Source organism: Cryptotermes secundus, unplaced genomic scaffold, assembly GCF_002891405.2.
Source record: "Cryptotermes secundus unplaced genomic scaffold, Csec_1.0 scaffold16, whole genome shotgun sequence".
NCBI lineage: Eukaryota > Metazoa > Arthropoda > Insecta > Blattodea > Kalotermitidae > Cryptotermes > Cryptotermes secundus.
Window position 1 is genome coordinate 1124074 of NW_019718616.1, and position 21007 is coordinate 1145080.

General features: G+C 40.6%; 1 protein-coding gene across 1 annotated transcript in view; it reads right to left on the reverse strand.

The window, feature by feature from the left end:
* Nucleotides 1-21007, reverse strand: part of LOC111861385 (autophagy-related protein 16-1) — a 616691-nt gene that overhangs the window by 38784 nt on the left and 556900 nt on the right. Inside the window, exon 8 of the mRNA XM_023845910.2 lies at nt 16413-16533. Within this exon, the coding sequence (XP_023701678.1) occupies nt 16413-16533 (121 nt within the window). The remainder of the gene's footprint in view (nt 1-16412; nt 16534-21007) is intronic.

A 21007-nucleotide genomic window follows, 5' to 3' on the forward strand; every position in this document is an offset into this window, starting at 1 on the left:
TAAATCATCTGGCATGCAGCTTAGGCAAAATATATACTGATTGAGTGATCCCGGCTCTTTAAGTTACTTAGAAGTACTTTGGTAAATTACTATTCATTTAAATTATACATAGCATTTCAAAGCTTTGGATACAACATGGGAACAGAAGGACACGAGTCAGCAGTAACGAGAGGACTACAAGCTGAACATGGAAAACTTGCGAAAGCAGCCGTTCTTCGCCTGCAGTTTTCTTAAAATGCACTGTCCTGAAACCTTCATTCTTTGCCAGGATTTTTCTTAAGAAAACTGTAACGAAGTAATGGAATACGAGCCGTTTTCTACAACACATCTTTGTACAATAATTTCTCAAGGTAAAATAGGTAAAGTTGTCCCTGTGCTTAACTAATTAAGCAATACGCCACGAAGGAGTATGTGGGAGTACATGTATAAATCTACATTTTCTTGACCTTGGCACTAGCTGGAGGTGAGTGGTCAGCTTCACGCCTCGGTCGTCTTGTCCCCGGGGAAAGAGCCCCAGCAGCCACTATGGACGACGTGGAGAAAATTCTTAACCCTAACGGGACTCGAACTCCGACCCCTCAGTCGTTCAGCCTGTAGCCAGTAGCTATACCGACTGCGCTATCAAGGCTACCCATTAATTTCTTAAGCGGCTCATAAAAATTGCATTGGCAGAAACAAATATTGGATTATTCTCACTTACTTAAAAACGAAAAATACTCATTTGTGACATCACACATAATTTCTATGTTTTATAGAGAATTATTTCTCTTCATTATTAAATTCATGTACACGATCATAATACCACTACATGAGGAAGTAAAACGAAACTTTATATGAGTTTCACACAGATTATTCAAAACTTGTTCACATGTCTATGTTTATAACAATATTGACACTTAAAAATGAATTAATATAGGGTGACGATGAAGTGTAAAAGCAGTCATTCATAAAAGTAAATTGTATGTGTAGTTCTTTTGTAGCGTCCGTTCAACTGTATCTCGCGACATGTCCTTTGGTAATCGTCTGTGTTTTGGCGTTGTTGGGCTAAGTAGCTGCACTATATGGTACCTTGAATTCATTGTGAACAGACCACTAAATGTAAGATTTGAGGCTTTCACGGCGGTGACTATGAAGAAAGCAGTCTTCTTGGATTTGGCACAGTGTATAAGTGGTGTTAACCGACGTTTCGGAGGAACGTATCGCCTCCATCTTCAGGGTAGAAGAAGTATAAGAAATCTGCAAGCGACAAGACCGTCTGCTTTTACCGTTCTACCTTCCGTACTGTAACCGTCTCAAATAAATATCTATTTGCCTTTGTAGATCTTAATTCTTAATTCTGTATAATCTGAAACACGCCTTCACACTTCTTAAAATATATTACATCACTTTGTGTTATATAAATGTGGGATTAAAATTCACAATCTAAATACAGAGGATTAAGAAACAATTTACTGCCTATGCAGCATTACGAGTCACAGTATTGCAATTGTGTTCAAATGGTGCAATCACATTAAAGATTTAATATTACGGGCTAACTGCACATCCTGCAGGGACAATGACTTCATATCAATCACCCCCGAATTAAACACTCGTCATTCTGCCAATAGAACTCTAATTAACACGCGATATAAACTGGTAACCGACAGTAATTTTTGTCTCACTTTATGATATACACCTAACAATTAAAGAACTTAATTTAACTTTGAATGATGTGCGGGTCATTCAGATATAAGTCACGACATGAATTTCTATTCACGCCGTAAATAATGTCGGTTTATTTAAATAAATGAGATCTACGTTGTTATGTGATGTTCTGAATTATTCACAATAGCAAAGTTGATTTAAAATTACAGCTTTTGATTAATGCCGATATAGAATTACATGTTCCACGACTGAAAGCAACTCAATTTCCTAGGAAAGAAGGAAATGAGAAATGCATAGAAAAATTTGGCTGGAGAACCTATGTGGAAGAGGCTATTTGGAAGGAAGAGATTGAGAGTGGGGAGTACTGGGTCGAAGCGGTTCACAGCAGGTACTAACGGGGGACTTTGTGAACAGGGTGACAATCCTTCAGTCTTCATTTAAAAAAAAAACATGAAATTTTAAGGCAGATAATAACTGAAAGGGCTAAGAAAGTCCAGTACTATGGCGTTCGTTAATTGGTTGCACTTTATAAGAATAAGGACGTGCTGCCAATTTCTTATACTCAGGGAATTTCCTGGAAAAGGAATTTCACTCACAGCATGACAAGACGTGTAAAGAAGATTACGAACAATAACTCCAACAGAAAGGATAGTCGATTACAAATTCCAATTCGCGATTAATTTTAATACTAGTGAACTTGACGGAAATTGGATTCGGACCAAGGGATACGATACTTAGACCTTCGAACTACGCATGCTTTCCATGAATTGTACAAAACTAAGCTTCATAGCAGCTCGAAAATTTAATTTGAAACACAAATTATTCGGAAATTTCACACTGAAGTATCTCGCTTTCACTTAATACGATGCTAATGATTTTGCTGTTTCAATGAACTACTTCTGTAGAGACTCCTAAGTTTCAAATTCCAAATCTCATACCCTACTGTATGTACAGTGACCGATATGGTCCAATTTGTAAGATTTGAGGCTTTCACGGCGGTGACTATGAAGAAAGCAGTCTTCTGGGATTTGGCACCGTGTATATGTGGTGTTAACCGACGTTTCGGAGGAANTTTTTTCTTCTACCCTGAAGATGGAGGCGATACGTTCCTCCGAAACGTCGGTTAACACCACATATACACGGTGCCAAATCCCAGAAGACTGCTTTCTTCATGGTCCAATTTGTCTTAGAGCAAGAGATTCAAATTCCAAAAGATTCTCGATTTGATCAAAATGGCTGCCATAAGGAAATGTGACGCAATGTGTCAGTATAATAGCAAATATTATGTTACGTGAAGCAGGCCGAACCACCACAACGTTCTCCGAGTCCAAAGTCACGTAATTTACGATAGTAACTATCTGCATTACATTATAAGATATTAGTTTAGTTGGTGTATTCAAAAGCAGTAAATCGACTTTCACAACTTCACGTTTATCTCATGTCAGTGGTTATTAATGGCTTTCATGTCTCACCCTCTTCTCTTCTTCCGAATATTTTCTCTTGTGTTTCAACGGCACACTTCAAAGCTACAACAGTACTGCAATCATATAAATGAGTTCAAAGACGGGGTTAGGTATCGAGTGCACTCCATTTGAATTCCAAGCTGGAGAGAATGGAAAAAGGTTCGGTTAAAACATAAAAAAAAATTCATATTAGCATTACATAAATTGGGGGCACGTTGTAGCGTAGCTGGTAGAGGCAATATGCTACAAGCTCGAAGGTCGTGGGTTCGAGTACCGATGAGGCGGATTTTTTTCAGTTTACCTAATCCTTCCAACCGCACTATGGCCCTGGGGTCGACTCAGCCTATAACAGAAATGAGTACCAGGAATATTCTTGGGGGTAAAGGGCGGCCGGCGCGTAAGGCTGACAACCTTACCGCCATCTGTGAACCGACTGTCTACAAAAAATTTTGGAGCCTCGGCGTATCACAACCCTATGGGCCTCAACGGGCTGTTGCAGGGATAGGTTTTTATTACACAAATTATCGTGGGAATAATACAAATATGATACAATCAAACTTAACCTAGAAAATAGTAAGTAGAGATGACAGGAACGTCGATAAGAATAAGAACATAACAGTTTAACAGGGAGGAAATAATAATCATAATAACTATTTAGAAATTAAATTCTTTGAGGCCAAAACGTTTCATGACTCTTGAATCTACGTACATCTTCATTCGTGGGGGGGGGGGCCTCGCTGAAATTCATACAGGTAGACACAACATATGCCGATCACGTGGCCGCGCGGTCTAAGACACTAATTGTCTTGTCCCGCTCAAACACTTGGATCATGCGTTCGAATTCCACTCGAAGCATGGATGTTTGCGTTTATTCTGTGTAGGTAGCGGCCTTGCGACGGGCTGATCCCCCGCCCAAGTAGTCCTATCTACTAGTAGTTACTATAGGATTGAGGCTAGCTCTTTGTAAGGGACCCAACTGAATAGGTGTTTTCCTTCACCTGAGGACGGAAACAGATCCGGTTACCGAAACGTCGTGTTTTTATTTATCTTAAAAACCAGGACGATGGATAAAGTCCAAAAACCCAACATATCAGAGTCCTATCTACTGTCTATATGATTAAGAAACTCTAAAACAGAGGCTCAGATGGACTCTAACGCCCACAGATCAGTAGTAGACTCAACATACAGAGATTAAACGACAAGTATCGTATGCGATAATTCATTTTCAAGGAACCGTATTACAACTAAGAATAAAGTTTATAGCTTTACAATTTCAGCCGTGTTGATGAAAAGTCTTATAACACAGATACGTATTAATGAGTGATCCAGGTTACTGTAATGGAGAATGGAGAATCATACCGAACCAATCCTTATACTGCATACAGGAGATCCGGCTTAATTTCAATGAGCTTGAGGATAAGATGTGTTACATTCCGCTAGCCCACTGAATCATGTCAGGAATCTGAAAGTGTCGTGGAATTTCTGAAGCGGAAATCTGAAATTTTATTGAGAATGTAACAGGTCTACAAGAGTACAAAAGTACTGTCCAATTCAAGAATTCGCGCGGAGAGGAATAAGGTAGATTTCCTACAGTGATATACGCATCCAGCAATGTCCAAGGAAAAAGAAGAGATTGATTTCGAGTGCCAACCTCCCTTTTCACCCAAAAACTCGCTTTAAACGTGAGAATTCTGAACGTGTTCTTCCATCCGCAACAAATGGAGAACGCTATTCGGTATGAAGGTAGAAACAGATTTACTGTATATGATATTATGTCCTATTAAGACAACAGCACCAGGAACGAGGGCAAGAACTGCGAAGTTAAACAGAGCTACATTATATAGCTTCGCAATCGAGTCAGAGGAATGAAATGTTCTGGAAAAAATAAAACTCATGACATATTTCCTTTCATATCCTTCAACCATACAACGAATGGCGAACATTTTAATTGCCAGTACCAGATTTATATCAAAAGTTACTTAATAATAAGTGAACAAGCTATCCTAGTTGCTCCAGTACCACCGTGTGAGCGAAATGGGATATGTGCTGCTGCACATTTGTTCAGCAGTTCTTAAAGTCTTAGCTTGTAGGTCGTTTTGACAGCGACACAAACTGCACACGTTTCATTTCAGAGATAGCTTCTTAAATTTGATTATATACATGGCTTGAACAAAATAATGGGAACACCAGATGTACTCACAGAGATATTTGGTTTCCGAAAACCCAATATCTCTGTGTGTTATACACCATCGTCAGAATCCTATAGTAACTACCAGATGTACTGTACATATTTCTTTATTAATATGATGCTGGACCACCTTTCGCTTTCAGTACAGCTGCAGTACCCTTGAAATGAACTCGTACAAGTTTTGAACAGCCTGTAGCGGAATTTGATACCATTCTTCTTGAAGAAGATCTTAAAGTTGCTTTAGAGGTGTTTGAGGTGGGAATCTGTTCCTTGCTCTAGTCTCCAAAACTGATCACAGTGGTTGAATGATGTTCAAACCATGACTGAATACTTTCAATTGTGTGAATGGGGGCACTGTCGTGTTGGAAAACTGCAGGGATGTTCGAAAATAACGTCTGGATTATGGGGTGCACCTGATTACCCAAACTGTCCACGTACTTCCTTGCAGTAATTCGGCCACGAAGGGTAACAATGGGACCAGCAGAATACTGTACCACGATGTTGCTGCCCAAACCATCACAGAAACTCAACCCGTGTTTCATTGTTGGAATCAGGTATTCCGGGTTGTAGGCTTCCTTGGGTGTTCTCCAAACGTGAACTCTTCCTGATGAAGGAAACAGGGTGAAGGAGGACTCATCTGACCATAACACGCGCGCTTCTCCAGTTATCTCATGTCCAGATTTAATGGTCTCTTACTTTCGAAACAATCCTCACTGTACTACGATCTCTCCTGTCAATGCTAATTTTCGTCCACTGTTTCTCTTCGCCGACGTTGTCTTCCAAGGATTTGTTTTGCCGATATAACCTCAGAAACTGTCGCCCTCGAAACACTTGAATAATGTGTCAGTTTTTATCAGAGGTGCTCCAGCTAAAGGCGCATCAACGATCTATCCTCTTTCAAAATCGGATAAGTCTCCCATTTTAGATTCTTTCACACGGACTGACACTCAACACAATCACTAATGCACTGACACGAGCACTACAGAATGTAAAGAAACGGGAGAACAATCAGTGCCGCCAACTAAAGTTCTTTCAATGTAGCCAACACAAACAATTCTATTCCTCAACTTCACAATTCACAATAATCCACCAAATAATACAACGCTGTATTTTATTGCAGTTATCTTTCTGTGCGTAACCATGCTTTCAGGTATTCGGGATGGACACATAAACAACAAAAACGTACCTTATGAAGGAGAGTTAAGGCTCAGTGAAATATTTAATTACCATGAGCCTCAAGTCGTGCAAAATTTGGCAGCGGTGCAAATGGTTCGCCATCTCTGCTTTATCACCAACGTATATTTTTGTGCCATCATCACAGTTATTGCCACATCTGACTGATCGTCGTGGTCCAGTGTGCGGCATCTCTGTTCCGTATTCGAGGCGTCCCGCGTTAAAATCTACCTGTCCTCAATCCGCCCAGGTAGATGACGGGACAGCATCTCAAATTAGGTCTCAACCGCTTTCTTCCACATCCTTCAAAATTCATCACTGACTACTGGTCCAATCATCCATCGAAACATGGACGTAACTACTGACAGCATCATTAAATAAAAAATAAACAAAGAAATCACTATATACGCACGTAACAGAAATCATGAGTTATCGCTTCGGAACACTTGCTGAAGCTTAACAAATTCCATTCCAGTATAACCTCAACTACCGTGTATTCATTAACATCTGTTTCTCTTTTATACGCCGTACAACTTCACTGATTAAAATAGAAAGACTCTTTGGATCGTAATTCTTACAAGAAAATTGCTATTAAGGAACCACCACTGTGAGGGAAGGTATTTTAATTTAACTGCCCATCACAGCACCAAGACCTTAAAGTAGGCACGTGAAATAAACTGCTTCCGCTTGGAGCGTGGTCCTCTTTCACTTCACAGGTTCTATTACATTAACACGTGTTTGCTGTTTTATTTAAGTAATGCCCAAACATTCACAGGCGCTGTGGATGCATTTAGCTATACATGTAATTGTGATGTAATAAACACAGAAAATTGGAAGGGTCTGATTCTATGCATGTCAAAAAAGGAAAAGGGAGATTATTCTGTGTTCACGAGTAACTCTGAGTTCCAAATGAAAACACACAAAAACAGTTTCTTGTGATAGTTTATGATGAGGTGGAGATGACCAAGACGTTCGATCGGGTTTCACATTTAGGTTTCCTTAGATTTAATTATAAAGCAGAGATTGATTAACGCGCATAGAAAATGTATTCTCCATGATTAAAGCTATTCAGAGCTAATCATTATCATTACAGTTGGTTATATAACGACGCTGAATGAGCTTCAGAGGCCAAATGCATTGGGTCGATTTGTGCTGAGACTACGTTACGTTGTCTGAAACAAAAATGGAAGTACAGTCAAGTAAAATGTAGCCTATTGAATTTAAACAACACGGAGGTAATTATTATTACTGTCGGTTATATAATGACGCTACATGAGATTCAGAAAACAACACGCGTTAGATGCGAAGGCGAAAACAATAATTACCCTACGAGGAGAAGGTAATGACGAAAAAATGAAAAGTCTTGAGATATATTACGAGCTTTGGACTGAGGAAAACTATGGGAAAAGTCAAGAAAGTTGGTCGCCTGACCGAGATTTGAACTGAATACCTTTCAAATATGGAGCATATGTGCGAATCACCGTACCGAAGATGTACCGTGGAGGAATGGTACAAGTTTGTGATTACGGTGGTTATAATGAAGGAACTGTCGAGGTGAAGTGATTGCTACGTAATTTAACAACACCGCATTAACATCTGCAGAAGTTCTTTGACCTTGAATGAAATACGAGGATGATTATGAACGGTGAACTGTGAATAATGGGAAGTAAAGGGTTCCGGCAGATTTTAAGGAAAATGTTGGCATCCGTCTGGGAGCACTGATCCAACCACAAACATCTCAAAATAGAACAACTCTTGTCCTATTTTGAGATTCAAGCAGAGGAATTCTTGAATACAAAATTGACGTATTAGTACTGGGCAACATGCTGGGTACAAGGGATGCCCCGGCTAAGGAGCTGTGGAGTACTGTTAGAAGCCTTCTGCCATACATGACGGGGCTCTGGATGTCCAAAAAGCGACAGAGGTTATATTTTTATACCTTGAAAATATTAGCATTCACGCCACTTGTCAATAATAATAATAATAATAATAATTTATTAAACCAGCCGTTACTGGGTAACGACCTCGAAACAACCAACGAAACAACATTCGCTGCTAAGCAACAGATTCCTAATAAGTATATGCAGCCGTTACTGGATAACGCCTTCGCAAACACGTTCTCACGAGAACGAAGCATAACAATGAACGGTGTGTTCCATGCAGTCCGTGCCGAGATGTTTTTACCGAGACAAGTTTAGTAGTTAGTCAGTTGTGAGGGAATAGTAAGGGAGTCTGTGAAGAGAAGATTTGGTCGGTGCAATTGAAGAAGACCCAACTGTTATAATACGTTACCAGGGAACGACTCGTGAAGACACAGTAGACTAAAAAGACTTCGTGTGTGCTGTAGTGATTGGTAAATTATGGAAACCAGCGATGGCGCTATAATTAAGTGTAGTCATGAGTCGTGCATGAAAATGGTCAATAAATCCACTCCCCAAACCAAAATCTCGTCGACAGTCATTCACACACGTGACAATATTTATCGAATTATGAGTCTCTTCCAAACATAAAGAAGCCATTGTGATATACAGGTTCCCTACCCATATCAACACGACTTAAGTTTGTGCGATAAGTAATTTTATTCTTCAAAATATCCCTTACTTATGCGTCTTCACCCAGTTGGATTCTTGAAAAACGCCCAAAAGAATAAACGAAAGACTGCTACATTACAAGAAGCTTCAGATCTCCATCAACTTCAGAAATTATAATATTACACTGCCCGAAGTTCCTATTCTTGGTCCGAGAGTACTTGAAACAAACTACAATCAAATAATTCAACTGTTTCTTTATTATGACAAGCTCACACACACACATGCAAACACACACACATTATGTGTGTGTGTGTATATATATATATGGAAAGAGTGTGTATATGGGTACAGAACTGTATATAACTTATATACGCATACGTAACTAGTCACTGACCAATCTGATATCATTTACTGCCGCAGCTCTGAATAATGCTTGCTTTATGAATTTAACAATCGCCAAGCAACGAAACAGCTGTAGACACTTTGTTTTTGCACAATAAAACCGGTTACTATAACCTAGCAACCACACCAGAAAGCGAGAAACGGAGAACGCTTTACGAAACGATTTCAACTTATAATGGAGTTATGTTAAGTGATTTACAGAAAGTAGAGCTGTCAAATGTCATCAAACTAAATAAACCTAAATACAGTGGAGGCCTTCATGTCATTATATACATAGGAATCTCAACACGCGGTCAGTTCAGCGCCTAAATATAAATGACTGTTCAACTATATCGGTTTTACAATAAGAATAATGTTAATGTGAATTAAAGCGCACGCAACAAATTAAAAAAAAAAGTTTCCACTATTGAGGCACTACGCTACAAGCCGGAAGGTAGCGGGTTCGAGTCCAGATGAGGTGGATTTTTTTTTTTTAATTTACCTAATCGTTCCAGCCGCACTGTGGCCCTGGGGTTGACTCAGCCTCTAACAGAAATGAGTACCAGGAATCTTCCTGGGGAGTAAAGTGCGGCCGGCGCGTAAGGCTGACAATCTTACCGCCATCTGTGAGCCCACTATCTATAGAAAATGTGGGAGGCTCGACGTCTCACAACCGTATGGGCCTCCACGGCCTGTTACAGGGATAGCTTTATATTACCTTTTTACTCTGAAAAATAAAATTATTGATTTATTAACAGCATGTGCTTCATTCAGTTTTGGAATTCCATCTAGATATTTTAGGGGCACATTTCCATCGAGATCAGAAAGCGTCACATGAACTCATCTCTATATAAACTACAATACCTTGACGGTAGCGTAACTTCTAAAGAATAAGGTGGCTTGTTTGAGAAACACTTAAAATTTCTAGAATATATATGGCGCTATTTTAAGAAAACGAGAATTGCAGAACAAGTGAAAGAAAACAAGAATACAGTTTTATAATATGAAGGCTCTTTACATGTTATTTTGTTGTGGTGGAATACTGACGTTAAGACTGATTCAGCAAAAACACAGACAGCGGATGTAACGTTACAAAGGTCGGTCAAAGATTGTTCACGATTTGACAGAATACGGAGATGAGGATACAAAAAAAAAATATTTACATGCTGAACACATACGATGAAAGAGTCAAACAAAACTCCATCCACAGGATGAAAGGGAAGCGAAAATTGAATCGTGCGGGGAAAAGATGAACATCTGACAGCGAGCAAGCGTACGGCAACTCCATGAAATGTAGTAGACACAAAGTCTTGGCTTCCGGTTCCAGAGTTTCAACGAACGTGACTTTTAGTATTGTAATAAATTAGTTAAAAATATAAACTCCATGTTATAAATCTTCCAATTACATAACACAATAATATATGCAATATTAAATCCACTCCTACTGTCTTCGCTCGCTTGGAAACCGGGATCGTGGGTTCGAATCCCACTCAGGGCATGGATGTTTAGTTTGTGTGTGCGTTTTTCTGTGTTTGTGTACAGGTAGAGGCTTTGCGACGAGCTGATCACCCACCCAAGGAGTCCTACCGAATGTGTAATATCTAGAAAAACCGAAGTGAACGGAGAAGTTCATGGAGGTAGGCCTAGGCACACTGTGGCTGTAGTGCCAAGAAACAGCCCTAGCGTCATGAGGTGACAGTTAAGTTTTATTAGATTTAATTTTTATCTAACAGCATAAATAACTCATAATGGTACTTAATAATACAGTATTCTTCCATTGGCTTAAGTAATATTATGAAACATTTCACTCAGACTGCTAAAATAAAATATGTGGCTTGAAAATCATATAGTATTTCGAAGGTTTAATTTTGAGGTTTCATTCCTACCTGTTTACAATTGTATCTTCTGGGATATCATGACGTGTTGTCTATTGAAAATCAACCGACGTTTCGGAGGAATATGTCGAATCCATCTTTATGGTCCTATAATTAGGCAAGCAAGAAACCGGCATGAAGCAGGCAGCAAGCCCTGATTGCTGCTTGTTTGTTGTTTCTTGCTGATTTCTTGGTTCTCTTCTACCCCAGAGATGGTGGTGACATATGTGTTTATTTTTTAACGGGTTTGTGTGATCTCAAATGGTGTGTCTTTAAGACGCTCCATTAAAAGTAGGTACTATATTTAACAATTATCACGGTAAATTCCAGCAGGTTGAGAAGTCCCTCTCAGTTTGATTCTAGTGCAGATCGACTAAGCTGGCCAGTTAAAATAACTTAGCAGCATCTTATTAATGTTCATTTTAATTACTTGTGGTGGGGTGAGACTGAGACCATTTGGTACGTTGGCCACTATTTCAGCCAAGGATGACAGATGATGAAGTGGCATAGTCTGTGGAATAAAACTTGGCAGGGGAAACTGAAGCAGTCGGGGGAACCTGCCCCAGTGCCACTCTGTCCACCACAAATCCCACATGAACTGACCTTGCATTGAATCCAGGGTGCCGCGAAGGGAAGCCGACGACTGACCGCCTGAGCTATGGAAGGACCATAGGAAATGACGTATTACAACCGGCCAAGTCAACCCGATCTCCTGCCTGGGCGGCGTTGAGGATGGAGTAATATTTCAGTGTAGATTATTATGATTATGGGATTTACTAGGTTAGGTAACTCAGCTGGTAGTGATTTGACTCTGTCTCGAAGGTCGTATTAACGGGGAAACACACCGGCCATGCACCATACAAGTCACAATGATTCATTTTGATAATAAAGTGTATTTATTATACGTCACCAGTTTATACACTTTCAACACGAATTACTTAAGTCGCAGAAGTGATGAGGCGTAATGGTGTGATGTTGAGCAGTTTCTAGTTCGCGTCATTTAACCAACAGACGGGTATTATTAATTATAAAGAATTTCCCGGAGTGGTCGAACAAGTCCTTTAATTTGGGAAGTTGAAACAAAAAGCCTCACGAGGTCACTTGTACCAGCGACGCATCAGCTCTCCAAGAAGTGGCGTCCGACGCTTACACAAGTCTCTCATTTCCAACTGGCTGGATTAAAACTGAGTTCCTCGCCCTTATATGAAATGTGTGCATCTCTATTGCTTAAAACTAGCGAAAGTCATTTTATCCTAAGTACTCAATTTCCACACATGGAAGCCATCAACCCCTGGATCTACTCCAACCGGCTGGACCCCTCTGGACCTGACTTATGGTGATAGAAATTGTCTCGTACTCAGATTTCCTGCTCCATACCCCATAAAAGAATTACAAGCTCCAAATCAAAATTGAAACAAACGATTAAAATATGACTCTAATTCTAGGCGGCTACGATTTTAATGACTAATATGGCGGTTTCCTCGCTTTAAGCGAGAGGTACCGCTCTAGTTTCATATTATGGCCCATCTCTTAACAAAAAAACTCCACGGTTTTAGTCCGCAAGCGAACTATACCGACCGAACTACCGCCTCTTGTCGGCGAAGTTAGTGCCAATTTCTGCGGATAGAGGGTGTCGCGTGGTCAACGCAACGAATCCCCAAGGCCGTTAATGCGGTTAATTTCTCAATTATCCTCATGAGGCTGAGTGGACCCCGTTCCAGACCCACTACTTCTCATAAAATCTGGTAGCGTGGGGAATCGAACCCAGGAACTCTAACCACTAGACCACAGAGGCGGTCCCCATCTCTTAACAGAGTTCCATTATGTGTGACCGTATTACACAGTAGGCCGGAAATGACAAGGTTGAGCTCAAAAATCAGTCTCCGTTCCAATACGTGCTCCATATACCGTTGATCTTGCGTGGATGGACAAGCATCTAGTCCCATACGATGAAAGTTCTCATTTTATTTAACTGTACAAAATATACCGGGGAAACCTTCTACATCATAAACTTACTTGAAAAACACGCTAAGTTGCAAGAAGAATGGAATTTCTTTCCTAAACATAATGAAGAAAAGCGCGTTCGTTTCGGAATCCCGTGCCTGAGGAAATGTTATAATTTGGCAGCAAGGAGCCGCGTTAACGTCGGAACGTCCAGTGTCCATTGTTCTGTGATACGGCGATGAACAGCGCCTCGCGAGAGCTTGCGGGTTCTTCACGTACTGGTTTCGCTTAACCCGACTCAAAATTCATTCACAGGGTATAACCGGCTACCAAAACACACTCTTGAATTACAGCAACAATGTCACGTTGACAGTACACAAAGCTTTCAAACTACACGCTAGCTGTCTACAGTTTTGTTGTGTTCACTCGACCCGGCCGTTTATTACAGTGTTCATATGAGTACGCTATTGGTCCCTATCCTGAGCCAGTACAAACAGTACTCTAATATCCAATTTCTTTAAGATCAATTTTAATATTATCCTATTCTGCATTTTGTTCTGTTCATTCGACCCGGCCGTTTATTACAGTTTTCATAAGTACACGCGATTGATCCCTATCCTGAGCCAGTACAAACAGTAACATCCAATCTCTTTAAGCTCAATTTTAATATTATCCTTCTATCTACGCCTAATTCCCCCAAGTTGACTCTTCTCTTCAGGGTGTAATGACTTATTTATGGGACAGAGAGGACTGTTTGTGTGTCTAGACACAAGGACGGCGAATATCTATTTAAGTGAGGAAGAGCAGGAACTTGGGCCTTGTCATATACCGAACAACACAACCTGCAGGCAACATGTATGCTAGCTAAGGGCAGAACTGTGTAACTGACCTGAAAGTCACACTTCGCCCAACTTTTAAGACATTTTGCCTAGCTACAATCATCCATCTACTTCAACGTCGATTTTTTGTGTGTCATTTCAGTAAATGGTTTATTGACAGTGATGGCTGCTTTGTCCACTGACCTCTGGGTCCTGTATACCGAAGCCTACTGCAATGATCAATCAAATGTCAATCAACACCGTCTATTGTTACCGGTACGTTACATTCTAGGACACTAAGAGTGATATAAACTTCACAGATATAGTGGACAATATAGATGTGACCGACAATGGCCCAAACCTTTATCCAAAACTGTTTTTAAAGCATCCCCCACCCTTTTGATGTTTTTTTTTTTTTGTTTCTTTGCCATCAACACTTCGTCTGTGACAGGAAATGTTACGGGACATTTTATGTCATCTGCAGGGATCGTACAGTGTCTGAAACTTTGCATTGAAGCATTATCTCTTCTTGTCCACATCCTCCTTCCACAAACAATATGGCGTAACGCATTATCAGATGTAGCTCGCACATCATGTGAAGATTCTCTCTTGCTGATTCCCGTTGGCATCTCCACCCTTACCTGGAGATCGAGTTCATATCTGTCCAAGCGTTCAGAGAAAAAGTAACTCCCATGTATTTCGTATGACTGTGTCTTTATAAAATGAATAACCAACCTATTATACATTACGTCAAACAATATCTGTAATATAAATAAAATTAAACACTATTTTAAAATAATTTACGTTCTTAATGAATTAATTAAATAATTTTCCTGGGGAGTAAAATGGGGCCGGGGCGTAAGGCTGACAACCTTACCGCCATCTGTGAGCCGATTGTCTAGATAATGTGAGACCCTCAACGTCTCACAACCCTATGGGCCTTCACGGCCTGTTACAGGGATAGCTTTACTTTACTTTACTTTACTTTTTAACAAACGCTTATAAAACACTAATTTCAATTGTTTCCCCATATAAATAGTGTACCATCACTCATAGTAAATACGTATAGTAACCATTGCCTTTTAAAGGGTTAGGAGGTTGGAAAAAATTCGATTTGAGGTTCGTGTAAAAAGGGATCATATCGAGTCGGTGTAATACCAAAATTAAACACGCCCCGAAACGTTTAACGTATATTTCTGAGTTGAAACATGCAGACGGACGGACTGACAGACATAATTTCCTCTTTATGCATTAGCCTCATTAATTAACAAATTAATTATGCATAACATAAGAGCATTAGACTACATAACGGTAAATTCAGATTTTAGGTTCTCAAGGCGAATAATATATGTTGCAGTCTTCTGGGATGTAGGTGGCTCCTCAAGAAGAGCTCAGTTGCATGGAGTTAGATCCTCCACGTTCAATATACTGTCGTTCTGAGACATAACGCCATGCAGTGTAGCAGATAAGCACCAACATTCTGGAGACAATTTTTATCTCCTTCTTCAGAGGAAATAAACCTGAAGATGGAGGCAGCAGGTTTATCCGAAGCATTGAAACATACTTATCAAATCACAAGTAGTTATATTACAGAACATTATAATACTGATGGCAAGTCAACTGACACTTTACTTGCGCAAAGGAACTGTGAGACCTGTGTTTTTAGAAACAGTTACAAAATTATAGCAATTGTCCTTATGTTTACAATGATAGAACGAGTATAATATTGCACAAAATGATTAACGAAAAGTTCTAACTAATTAAGCCTATCAGCAAAACCATTAGCACGACAGATCTTCAGCTAGTTCAATCCATCTTCCTTCTCCATAACAACTTTTAGCTTCAAACTTCCTCGTCTATTAACTGTAGGGTTTCCAAGAAATTTCAGTACTAAAATCGCGCAAGCCTATGCACTTCTTGTCAACTCATCCAGCACTTCGCAGTCTCCTGATAACATAAAGGATGGCCTTATCTCTTGCTTCATGCCTTTAGGTACGCCTAGGAAACAGCAGTGACTTCTTCCTACCGGTGCAATGAGACTGGCTCTACCATTGGTGCTTAGCTTCCTGAACGAGCTGCAGCAGTTCCAGGGGTGATCAGTATTCACTGACGTAGGAACATAATCACATACGAATTTAAATCAGAGGTCAAGGGGCTACTAAATTTCCTGTCTCAGCATTCACCTGGAACGAATTATAAAATCTTCGAATATCTTCGGTCCTGGAAGAAGGTATCGTGACCGACATTCGAACTGGATATCCCCGAACAGAAATCCCGAAGAGTACCTCTATTTACTCTACAACGGAATATTGTCGCGGGCTTCATTCTCGAGACAGCCCAACAGGAGCGGCATAGATAAGTAGAAAAATGAGGGAAATTAATGAAACTTAACTCACATGCTTTACTTCTCAGGTCCCAAATTTTAAGCGTACGGTCGTGGCTGCCGGAGACGACTTTGGACGGTTCTCCCAGGAACTTAGCAGCCATTACCTTTCCGGAGTGGCCAGTGAGGGTGTGCTGTACAAACAAGAATGAAAATACGTTAATTGGATTATCAGCTCGGTGGTTTGTTCCCACAGAGCCGTATTCATATTTAACGTAATACTATCAGCTTTAAATCTAAGAAGGCAATGGAAACACGTGGCAAACGTTATGCAACTGCTGAATATCAGAATTGAACTAAAGACATGAAATAAAGACTGTCTAGAAGAAATCTCATAGTGTTACTCTTGGCAGCACGATGAAATTCAACGTGAGACTCTTGTCACCAGCTCCTGCATAACACTTACGAAATACTCCTTCACTTTAATTAAACAGAGAACCAAGAAAAGTAAATGAGAAGTCATTATTGTTTAGAGGAGCCGGGATAGCGTAGTCGGTATAGCGACTAGCTACGGACTGGACGACCGAGGGGTCGGAGTTCGAGTCCCAGTAGGGTCAAGAATTTTCACTCTCCATGTCGTCCAGATCGGCTCTTTTGGTCCACCCAGCCTCCCATCCAATGGGTACCGGAAGTTCTTCCCCGGGGGTAAAGGTGCCGGGGCATGAAGCTGACCACTCACCTCCAACTAGTGACGAGGTCAAGAAAATGTGGATCTATACATCCACTCCCTCATACGCCTTCATGGCGTTCTGCTTAATCAGTTAAGCGCAGGGACAATTTTACATATTTTTACCTTTGTAATAAATAAGAGTAGAAGTAAATGAAAGTAAATAAAGTATTCAAGTTCGAGAGAGCAAAAAAAAATCTTAAAGAGATAAACGTGTTTCTTATTTGTGTTCCATTATACAGAGCAATAATGTCCTAAGGATCTCCACAAATTATGATTATACCGTATAAATATTCTTTACGTAAACTGTTTACGTGGCAGTAACGTGAAGGGTGGCCTATTGTAATCTCAGTGCAGCCTCAACTGAAATCAACATTTGTAAGAATTAAGTATTTTCATTCACGTAATTCAGGAAATCCATGGGGCGTTTCGCTGACACCGAATCACAATTGAACAAAATTATTTCATAAACCGCTGTGACTTGGTTGTATCAATACAGATGAGTGGTACAATAAGAATAATGTGAATATATAAATATATTTAATAGCAAAATTAGAAAGGTAACGGCAGGGACAGACTCTGATGTAAGTCATACTCTGGAAACACTAATGCGCAGATTGTCGCTGAGGGAATCAAACAGTATAACAAGCCACTTAAGACGGGTGGTGGAATTTTGGACACAAATTTATTATTTTACTGCCTTGCGATCCTTCGTCTACTTACGTCATTATCGCAAAAGGCCCACACATATATTAGGATGAGCAATAAAAATAATTAAGGAATATAATAGAAATGAACTTACATGGCAGCATAAGGATTCAGATCAAGAAGATATACAATTAAGAAAGCCGTCTTCTGGGATGTGGGGCCGTGTAGATATTGTTTTAACCGACGTTTCGGAAGAACGTATCACCTCCATTTTCAGGGTAGAAGAAAAAAGAAAATCCGCAAGCGAGGAACACCGTGAGAAGATACTGAAGATTAGTTGGCTGACTAGTCTGTCAGCACGTGCTCACGCTGGTTCCTCGCTAGCGGATTTTCTTTTTTCTTCTACCCTGAAAATGGAGGCGATACATTCCTCCGAAACGTCGGTTAAAACAATATCTACACGGCTCTACATCCCAGAAGACGGCTATCTTCATAGTCACCTCCGTGAAAAACTCAAATCTTACAAGATATACCATTTCTTACTGTTAGCATGCATCTGAACACATAAAGGTAAAGGTACGAGTATGGTAAAGTTGTCCCTGTGCGTAACTAAGCACTAAGCCATGAAGGCGTAGAGGGAGTGAATGTATAGACCCACATTTTCTTTACCTCGGCACTAGTTGGAGGTGAGTGGCCAGTTTCACGTCCCGGCTGCTTTACTTTCGGGGAAAGAGCCCCCGGTACCAACTGGTTAGGAGGTTGGGTGGACCCCAGAGCCGGTCTGGACGACGTGTAGAAGAGAAAATTCCTACCCCTACCAGGACTCTAACCCCGACCCCTCGGTCGTCCAGCCCGTCGCTAGTTGCTATACCGACTACGCTAACCCGTGAACACATGTTATTCAGAATAAAAACAGGCAGAAGAGTAATATCAAGAAATGACAAAATGCTGAAATTGTAGCCAGTTATAAAAGATGGCAAACTAAGTGGAAAAAGTACAAAGGCTTGTAGTACTATTGGTACCCGTCTTTCGTGCGTAAGTTTCAGCAAATGTCGTTATGTTGAAGGCATTTTAACATAATGCAAACAGAGACAATAAAACTATGCAGTTCTTTCTCCTCATCTCTAGAGGTCTTGGAGGCTTATCTACTCTAGAAGATACAGCCCGTAATTCACATAGAATACGTAGATCGTTTTACACAAAGAGGTTTTCTTCGGCGCGGATATCGGGCTGAGCGTTCACAATGCGACGACCAAGTATTGTCTGCCGCACACCCCAGGGACAGGCTGGATGGACTGTAACAGAAGATAAGGATAATATTGTTCTCACGGAATTTCGAGTTATCGACCCTTCAGGCTTCAGGTCACAATCCGCTTCGGGAGTGAAGATGACCTCGACCCGCCCCTCCGTCTTCTTGTATTGCAGAAGCCACAATATAAATTGCTATTAAACTCTTCCAACATCAATCATGAAAACAACACAATGGTTTAGCTAAAACTATGCTTGGGCGGACGATTATATATTTCGTCTCTTTGTGTTTCTCAGAGCTAATCGGGCGTGAGAATTCTTTCACTGGAAGATGTCTTGCAACGGAGCTTCCGACGGAAATGATAAATGAATCGCCATATCATGGAAGGAAGTAAGTAAAGGAGACATCTGATACCAGTATTATCACTGATTGAAAGGTAACGATAAGTATGTAGGGGTAGACACTTCCCCGAACACTTGCTTTCACTTAAACACAATGGCACTATCGGCGCATATCCCTCGAAACTTCACAATTGCTTTCCCTTAAACACAATGACACTATCGGGGCATATCCCTCGAAACCGCAAACTATTGCTTTTCCTTAAACACAATGACACTATCGGCGCATATCCCTCGAAACCGCAAACTACTGCTTTCCCTTAAACACAATGGCACTATCAGGGCATATTCCTCGAAACTTCACGACTGCTTTCCCTAAACACAATGACACTATCGGCGCATATCCCTCGAAACTTCACAATTGCTTTCCCTTAAACACAATGACACTATCGGCGCATATCCCTCGAAACCGCGAACTACTGCTTTCCCCTAAACACAGTGGCACTATCAGGGCATATTCCTCGAAACTTCACAACTGCTTTCCCTTAAACACAATGACACTATCGGCGCATATCCCTCGAAACTTCACAATTGCTTTCCCTTAAACACAATGACACTATCGGGGCATATCCCTCGAAACCGCAAACTATTGCTTTCCCTTAAACACAATGGCACTATCAGGGCATATTCCTCGAAACTTCACAATTTTCTCCTTTTCTCCACCTCGGATTAGGCAGGCTCAGGCCTGCTATTAGTTCACAGTCATGTTGTGCAGGTTCTTCGAACATTTCCTCTAGGTTCTTATCGAGGAGAAGGTTTGAGAGTCTGTTACCGTTGATTCTGGTGTGGGTCAACTATACTCATCTGTTATAGCCTAGGATTTCATGCAAAACAAATATATTCCATATTTACACAGACCCTACATATATGTTTTCTTAAAAAAATGTTCGCCGGCGCTTTCATGCTCGGCTTAGCGTAATGTTCGAAACTCACCGTACGGCAGGAGACGTGCGAATGTTGACAAGTCTGCCCGTATGAGTACCTGCCCGAACCGGTTCAGAACACAATATATATGCACAGATATCATGTTATGAATTAAACCTGATGCAGTATATCCATTCACACTTCATAGAAATTCAAATCACCGCTTAATATGATGAACACACCCATTTAATGCAAGTATTTTTGAAAATAAACACAGTATTACGTAAGTGATACAAACAGTATTCACAGTCGTTCATAATTACGGGCGAGATGGGATGGCGACTGGCTACGGGATGGATTTCCGAGGGTTCGCAGTTCGAGTTCCGGTACTGAGCAAGATTTTGCTCCTCTCCACGTCGTCGAGACCGGTTCTGGGGCCCACCGAGCCTTCTATCCAATGCGTAAAGGGAACTCTTCCGCCGGGAGTACAACGGCCGGGGCATGAAGCTGACCGCTCACCTCCAACTAATGCCGAAGTCAGGAATAAGCTGATGTGTACATTCACTCCCCGTACGTCTTCATTGCAAAGTGCTTAATTTGTTAAGCACATGGACGGCCTTACCGATTTTACCTTTACCTTATCCTAATTATCGGACTTCACGATTTGTATATGGATTTCCGAGCTTGGATGAAATTTATGATAAGCATATCGTTAAAGCTTCAAGGAAAGAAAATTTAATTAGTCTAAATTTCAATAATTCCAAGAGGTGAGATGTAGATCA